We start from the raw sequence: 8,578 nt of genomic DNA, 5'->3' as shown, positions 1-8,578 counted from the left end.
TTCACACCTTTCCCATTCTTTCTTCTCTCTACACTCTCTCTAAACCTCCCAAAAAAACTCCCCTAGCGCTAGAAGAAAGCCCCGAAGCGCTTGACGGCTCCGAGAAGAAGAGCTTTCGGCTCGGAAGTCCTGCCCCTGCAGAGCCCGACTTCTAGACAAACCCCCTCGTAGGTAAGATACGCATACCTAATTTTTAATATAGATTTTATTTAAATATAGTAACGTTATTAGGACCTTATAATAATTATTTGAGCTATTATTATGAGTTATATAAGTGTCGTTATAATATCCTTTTAACCACTCACGGTACGGGGAATCCGGTTTGAAGGGCCGCCTGGGTTGTTGGATTTCAGAAGTGCTATATGCCAAAATTATCCTGCCCTCCGGTGTTTCATGTCTGGCCCATGTCTGTACATAGTGGGTGAAAAGTATTGTTTTAACGTTTATATAATAGTAATAATAGCAAGACTATTAATTAGTCTCGTTGAACATTAGACTAAACTCTAGTAGTAATGATACTAGGTTTTGTCAAAGGAAAATTGTTTTAAGAGTAACGAAGTGTTGTCCGAGTGCCGAGTGACCACTTTTACAGGTGAGTGCATAGTTACTTTCATCTTACACATAGATATGAAGTATTTTATATAAATTACGTGCTATGTATGCATATTATTTGAATACTTGCTTTCTATGCTGGATGAACGATTTTATACATGTTTTAAATAATTTAAACTGTATATGTATTCTATATCTACGAATATGTTGGGTAAAACATGGGTAGATGAATGATGAGAGATGAAAGATGATATGAGTGAACATTGGCAGCTATAGACTTAGTGCCTAACAAATAACATCGGCAGCTATGGACTTAGTGCCTATCGAATAAACGTTGGTAGTTATGGACTTAGTACCTGTTAAATAAGCGTTGGTAGCTATGGATTTAGTACCTATTAGCTGAACACTGGTAGCTATGGATTTAGTACCCGATGAATGAACTTTAGCAGCTATGGAGTTAGTGCTTTACGAACAAGCATTGACAGCTATGGACTTAGTGCCTATCATATAAACCCTGGAAGCAATGGGCTTCGAAATGAACGAATGGATGATAGATGATTCTTAGGGTAGCTCCTTAAGAGTAAGGAAGATAATGGGGATGGGTAATTGGGTTGATTGTTTGATGTTTAAACATAATAATTAAATTATTGTTGGTTGAAAACCCTATGTACTCACCAGGTTTCCTAACCTGACCCACTCAAGCTTATTTGTATCACATATGTCGATATGAAGCTACTTTACACTGAGGGATTTAAAAGAGATGTAGATCACTAGTGTAAATGAATATAAGATCTGTTTATGCTTATGTTTCTGTATTGACGATAACATCCCAAATGTTTTAAAATGGATAAAAATACATTTCTTCGGAAATGCTTTGATAACATATTTATCATGTTTTTCGGGGAACAAATTCCGCAACGTTTTTATTAAAAGAGGTACTCTGATTTTTATAAAGCATAAACACAATCGGTCTTTTTTGGCCATGAAAATGGGGATGCCACAGCTGCTTCGAGCAGAGGATACGACGGCGACTTTTGAACGATGGAGGAGACTATGTCTGGTTTGACTGTTTTACCCTCTTCGTTGAAGATGAAGAGGTTTTCCCCATCGATTATTTTTGGATGATCAGTGAGGGTTTCCGAACACGATCTGAAAACGTCAATACCCTGTAGGATGCTAGGGCTTTATCGGGTGGGAGATTGAGGAAGACACGCTTAATTATTTAGGTTATAAGTCAATACCATGATTATATGGATTATTTTTGGAAGTTACTAAACAAATTACTAAATTACCCTTATTTATTTATTTAATTATTTAATTTTTTATTTAATTTTGATTGGCCCATATTGATGCATACAATAACACAATAATTACTTTGAATACCTGAACCTAGCTCTCTCTCTCTCTCTCTATATATATATATATATATATATATATATATATATATATATATACACACACACACTATGTTATAACCCGTGGAAACCACAGTCGGTATATTTAAAATTTTTATATAGATAAAAAATAATAAATATACAAAAAACCAAGATATTGTCGATTGTAAGTAATTATGAATTAATTTGGTAAGCAAAATAAATATAATAATGTTATTAGAATATGATTTTGTATTTTTAAAATTTGAATGGAATTTGATTTGTTACCAAAAAAAGAAAATAATAAAAATCATAGAAAAATGTCACGTGTCAAAGAGACATCTAAAAAACTGACACGTGATATTTTTAGCTTTCATTTATTAGAAGAGGTATATATATATATATATATATATATATATATATATATACTAGTTGTAAGACTCGTATGTTATACGGGTTGGGTAAAACAAAAATATATACGAAGGTTTAAACAAAAATTTATTTAAATTTGAAATTTTAGATTTGAATTTAAAATTTAAAATTTGAATTTAAAAGGATACATATTAAATAAAATATATAAGTACTAATATTGTAATTTATTGGCTATTTTTAATTAAAGCAACTATTAATTGACGTGTAAATTTGATTTGTTAATTAAAAAAAGATAAAAAAATGAGAAAATGACAAATGGAAAAAATATTTATTCAAAAATACCAAAAAATGACATGTGTCCAAGTTAATGTAAGAGTGACATGTGGCAAAAAAACCTTTATTTATTTATTAGTAGCTATTTTGCTAAATATTCATATAAGAAGTAAAAGCTACAACTTTCAGCTACCTACTACCAACTTCCAGCTAACTGCTACTTTTTCCGAACACACCTTAAGAAGATTTGTGAGGGCTAGCCATGAATAGAGTTGCTAACAATGTTTAGTTGATATCAAAGAGCTTTTGGCCTAGTTGTATTAGGAATTGACAGATGTGTGACCTTTAGCCAAATGATGAGGGTTCAAGTCTTGTTTGGTACAAAAGGTATAGATTATGAGTAGAATAGAGGAGGTGTATGTGTAAGTCGTTCCAAAAAAATATTGAATTGTTGTGTCTTCTTCCACAGTTAGGTATGCAAACCGTGAGCTACTTTTGCTTCGACTTGTGTAGGTATTGCCAAACTTTTATTTGGTTTGAGGATATGCCAACCGACATATGGAAGAGGCGACATTGTTCTTTAATAAAAGGTTACACAAGTCGATTGGGGATATGATGGTTTGTGGATGACCTTTTTAGAGACATCCAATGTCGATTTTTTTTCTTGACTCTTTTAAAGTTGTACTCAACAATAGAAACTTCCTCCTATGATTTTGTGGTCTCTATGACCCAATCTTGGATGTTACAAGACCATATTTTACGAGACAATGGCGTATATGGTCTGTATTCTAGCTCCTTATAGTTTTTAATATAATGCCATTCAAAAAAATATGGGATGAAATTTGATTATATTTGTGTTTTGGCTTGTCTACCGGAAACTATGTTAGAACCATACATGCATATTTACCAATATACATTTTGATTTTTGGATGGCTATGAGGAAAACATTCATCTGTAGATCTAACATGGTTTCCCTCTCGCATGATTCATGAATCGAGGTTTCACTGCAAGACATATTGCTTTAAAGTTATCTAACACAAAGTGATAAAACACGAGAAAACGTGTATCGATAATCATCGTGTGTTCATATCATTCATGTTTGATAATTTTGGTTTCCTATCATCAAAGACCATATAGATCTTTAATATAATAAAGTCATGTGTAGTAATGTTATGACCTCGAAATCTATGAAAATAGTTTTTAAAAGAATTAGTTTTACAATTCAAATCAGGCTAGCAACATACCTTATTGTTCGATTGTCTTCTATCTCGATATAACGAGTGTTAAATGTTAATAGCATCACGTCAATTTAAATCGTCATAGAAATATAAATAGCTTTCTAAATGTCTTTGTTACTAAGCCGTCCAAAAAAAAATCTACGTCTTTGTTCTTGAAATAACTAGAACAATAAATGAAAATATAATATATGATCAACGTACTTTAATGATAATATATAATATAGATTTCAGATAATTAATACATTAAAACGAAATTCTTAATATATTACTATTTCAAAACTAGAAGATCTAATTAAAAGATCCTTAAGTTTATTTTAATTATTTTAATTATTTTGACAAAGACATGAAGAATAAGATAACCCAATAAGAAATGAGTCATTAACAGATAAGTTTTTTCAGTTTGGGGTTGAATTGAATAAATTCAAAGATTCTTGCGTTCATCAAATCTTTGAACAATTCTTTTTTGCAAGTTTTAGGCAGGGATTCCGCGATTAGGACAAAAAGATAAGCTTGTTTTCTAATCTTATTTATATAATTTAACCAACGACTGATATATCATTAAATAATTGCTTAATTTATTATTTTTATTTAAGTATTATTTAAAAGAATGGGGTTGAAAGTTGAATAACCAACTACCGACTAATATGAGTTGATGTTGAAGTTAAGTTTATCTCATATTCTCATACAATCTTGATAAAAATATAATCATTTTGTTAATATCTGGAAACGTTTTATTTATTTAAATACTACTTAATTTTATATTAAATAATATATTGCCAATCAAAACGTTATTATTTTTAAATCGAGGGCATTGTATACGTGGTATTAATTAATATTCGTACAATGACAATTGTCTTGAGTGATAAGTTAAAAAAGGCATCTTCAAAAGTACCACAAAAATTGTCTCTCACAATCACTGTCCGTTTGCATTGCATGAAAAACCCAAAATACCCTTGAGACTACATCAAAATTACATTACCCTTGACATTCTGATTCAATCAAGTTTCAATCCAAAATAGATCATCCAAAAGGAAGGAACTTTGATACTTTGATAGATAAATATAAAAATTTAAGACAAAAGATTCAAGATTTCTTGAAAATGATATTAAGGACATATAAATATGCTTAAAATACTGCATACTCCAATCATCATGTTCCTCATCTCAAATACAGATGTGCTTCACATGAAGCTACTTGGACAAAGAATCCAAGAAAATGGCAACAATTTAAATCTATAAAAAGTTTAATATAGGAAAAAAAAAAAAAAGGAAACTAATCCTGCAAAATTTCATCCTTCTTTATGTATAAGTTATATTTTTATATATATATATATATATAATATCTCACCTATATTTATTTTTCCCAAAAACTCCAAGATTTATACATCATGATGACCTTTCCAGCAGTAGTTTTCAGATTTGGCATCTTCACCATCACTATTGTCACCGGTGGTGGTGGTGGTGCCGATAAGGAGTGGGCCATCAGGGGAACCGGAATTAGAGATTCCATTCTTTGATGATTCAACATATGAATCTTGGGAACCCATCCATAATCCTCCCAAAACGACACCAGATTGATTTGCAGATGAGGTGTTAGAAGATGGTGGAAGTCTTCGTGTATGAAGTCTATATTTCTACAATTCACATAAAGAATATAAAAAAAGTTTAATATACGACGAAAAAGTTTAGAGCTTTATCATGTGAATTTAAAAAAATCATAACTCACTTGCAAATGGCTTTTGACTTCATCATTTGTAAGCCCATCGACTTGCATAAGCTCTCTAATCTGCTTAGGAGTTGCAGCTGCAAAAGATTCAAAATTCAGTTAAAATTGTTAAAACTTGAGTTAAAAATTGAGGAAAAAAGATGAACATTTTTCAAGGGTTAACCTTGTGAACCACCGAGTTGCTGTAAGGCATTGACAAATCGTCTATGCAGCTCTGTTGACCAGCATCTTCTTTGTTTTCTAGATGTTTGTTGAGCATTTGGTGAAGAACAAGGAAGCAATCTGGAATTGGAATTGGTTTTTGTAAGTAAAAGGTTTCCCCTCACTGGATTCTTGATTCCAGGAGTGATTAGAGAGAGCCCTGGAATCGGTGATTCCTCCTTATCTTCCTCCACCACTGTAAACCCACAAATTCCCTTATATGGGATAAATGCTTTTGTGGGATATGGATCGTCGATCATTCCATCATCTTCTTCATCAGTTCTCTGCGATCACACATAAATAATTCAGAATGCTTTCAGTTATTTGATTATGAAAAGGCTTTTATGGTACATGATTGATCATGTACCCTTTTAATTTACCTTTTTGGGTATTTGGTGAATTGATTTTGGTTTCCAAATTTGGGTTTGATTTGTGTTTGGATTTGGATTTGGATTGTTCCAAAGCTGAGTGGTACTCAACCAATTCTTCTTGTCTCCACCGCACTTTTCTTTACTGATGATTTCGAGTTTTGCATCTTCATCACTAGTGTTCTTGAGGGGTATGAATTCTTCAAGTACTGGCTCAGGGTTTGATGATTTCTTCAAAACAATCGTCTCCTCTTTCAATGTAATGATTGCTGAAAGAAGAAAGCAATAGATAAATTGATTTGTACTAGCGTTAATCGTTTCAAAAACAGATTATCAAACAGTTAATACGCAGTATCCGAGATTATCCCCTTATGAAATAGATTGACTGTGGCTTTACTTATCAAATTGTCAAACAGTTGGTGAGAAAGAAATACATTGTTATCAAGATCTTTGAATACCCAAATCTCATCTAGAAAAAGAAAAAATGAAAACAAAAACAACTCGTGTACGTAAATACAGAGAAAATCAAAAACCCATTTCCTAATGGCATTAAATCAAGCGATAGATACAAAAACCCAGGTGGGAGAAGAGAAACCTAAGTAAAAACGAACCATCATTAATGAGGAGCATGCAAAGAGGGAGTTCCCGTTTGAAGGCATCGATTTTCCGCATTTCGGCTTCTAATCGGGTAACAAAATCATCGAGTTTCAATATCTTGTCAGATAGCGTAGCGATTGTGGATACTTGTCCTAGAAATTGACTGATTGTTTTGGGGATAAAAGTGGGTTTGAAATCCAAACTCAGCTCACGAGGCGGATTCAAGCTCCCCATCTTTTATCTCTCCCTGTGTGTGTTGTTCCGATTTGATTATTTTTTGTTGTTGATGCTGATGATCAAAATGGATACTAAAGAGAATGTGAAGGGAGTGAGGATCTATGTATACTTGTAATTATGTCATATACTGAGAAATTTGTGAAAAAGAAGAATATTGGAATCTAGAGAGAGAGAGAGAAAGAGGAAGAGAGAGAGACGTAAGATTCTGAGAGAAATAGAATGAATCGGTTTTTCATTTTTGAGATGGGGTGTATGTGTATGTGTATATGTCACTCCCTCGGTTCGTCGCGTAATTTATCATCTTAGCCCACCCACTACTTCATCCGCAGAATTAACCCGGTTTAATGTTGCAACTTATATTACATGTGAAATACCCAAAATACCCCAGGTTTTTCGGATCATTCATTGGTTTTCTTGTACAAGTTAGGTCGATATCAATTTTATATTTTTATATTTACTTTCCGAATAATGTTATTTTAAAAAGTTATATGCATTAAAAATATATTTTTCATGACTTCCGATTCATTTGGCATCTTTTGTTGTTGGCTGAACTTTTTGATACTTATTTGACACATTATTGACTCGCTAATAGTAACCTAATCAAAAATTGTTATATCGGTTTTGTTGAATATAAAAGTCACCATTTTAGGATACTTTAGTATTTCTTGATTTTTAGAGAAAAGTGTAAATTTGGTCATTTTTGTTTACCGATTTTTACGTTTTTTGTCCATGTGTGTCATTTTCAGTGGGTTTTATTGTCTTCTCTGTCAAAATTAAAAAATATTGGTGAATTGTTTCACTAAGTATATTTAAGTGGAATGGATTGACTTGTTGACCAAAATTAATGTTAATAAATGTTAAACAAGTAAGGAATGTGTGGAGTACATAGTTGTTTAAGTTTATTCAAGATTTTAAGTAAGGATTAAATTGATTTCGGAATTGGTTTGAAATCGGAACAAAAACAATTTTGGAATAAGTTAGTATTTGACTGAAACTGATTTCGGAGTGTAGTTGATCTTGGACCAAAAATGACCTCGAAATGGAATTAGTCTCGGAATGAAGTTGGTTTCGGACCAATACTAAATTCGTAATTTGAAGTAATGTGAATGCGATCAGATGCGAATGAGATTTTGGAATACCGGATGCGAATGCACTTTCGTAATAATAGTATGTTACTGTTCAATTGCGATCGATCGCAACTAGTTGTAACACAATACTTTGGAACTATTGCAATGGGTTGGATCGCATCGGATAGCAAGTTACTGTTCAATTGCGATCGTTCGCAAACTCGTTGGAACGATGTACTTCAAAACGATCATTGTGATCGCATCAAAACGATCTTTGATGGATCTCATCGGTACGACCCACATAGGATCGCATCGGAACAAATCATATCAGAACGATCGCAACGAAATTGTTTTCGCAACCATAAAATCGCAACAAGCTTGCATCGGAACGAGTGCAGGTCATTGCTTTACCCACCGGTTCATTGTTTTATCTAATGGTTAAACGACTATTTTTGTGAAAGGTTTGACTGTTGATGACAAATTTTTGGGACACACGTCAGGTATACTTTTTTATCCATTGGTTAAACGCCCGTTTTGTGTCTTTTTGAACATTGGAAACTGTTTTGTAACCGTTT

At 32.6% G+C, this 8,578-nt stretch overlaps 1 protein-coding gene across 1 annotated transcript; it reads right to left on the bottom strand.

Annotated features, from left to right (window-relative positions):
• Positions 1-4,897: 4,897 nt before the first annotated feature.
• LOC145116643 (transcription factor HHO6-like) lies at positions 4,898-7,201 on the bottom strand. Its single transcript, XM_079052962.1, has 5 exons — positions 6,714-7,201; positions 6,115-6,371; positions 5,697-6,018; positions 5,534-5,610; positions 4,898-5,441 (listed from the first exon to the last, which is right to left on the bottom strand). Exons 1-5 carry the CDS (start codon positions 6,931-6,933, stop codon positions 5,187-5,189), a joined length of 1,131 nt encoding a protein of 376 aa, XP_078909088.1. The 5' UTR covers positions 6,934-7,201; the 3' UTR covers positions 4,898-5,186.
• Positions 7,202-8,578: the final 1,377 nt, after the last annotated feature.

This window comes from Lactuca virosa, chromosome 5 (genome assembly GCF_052849685.1).
Source record: "Lactuca virosa cultivar CGN04683 chromosome 5, Lactuca_virosa_CGN04683_v6, whole genome shotgun sequence".
NCBI classification, from domain to species: Eukaryota; Viridiplantae; Streptophyta; class Magnoliopsida; order Asterales; family Asteraceae; genus Lactuca; species Lactuca virosa.
This window is presented reverse-complemented; position numbering and strand designations above follow the sequence as displayed.

What these genes read in the sequence shown, in the direction of transcription:
- LOC145116643 (XM_079052962.1), bottom strand. Translation starts at nt 6,933, where the DNA reads ATGGGGAGCTTGAATCCGCCTCGTGAGCTGAGTTTGGATTTCAAACCC. An exon ending in TTCACCAAATACCCAAAAAG is followed by an intron (nt 6,019 to 6,114) that starts GTAAATTAAAAG and finishes GTGTGATCGCAG; the next exon opens with AGAACTGATGAAGAAGATGA. An exon ending in GCAACTCGGTGGTTCACAAG is followed by an intron (nt 5,611 to 5,696) that starts GTTAACCCTTGA and finishes AATCTTTTGCAG; the next exon opens with CTGCAACTCCTAAGCAGATT.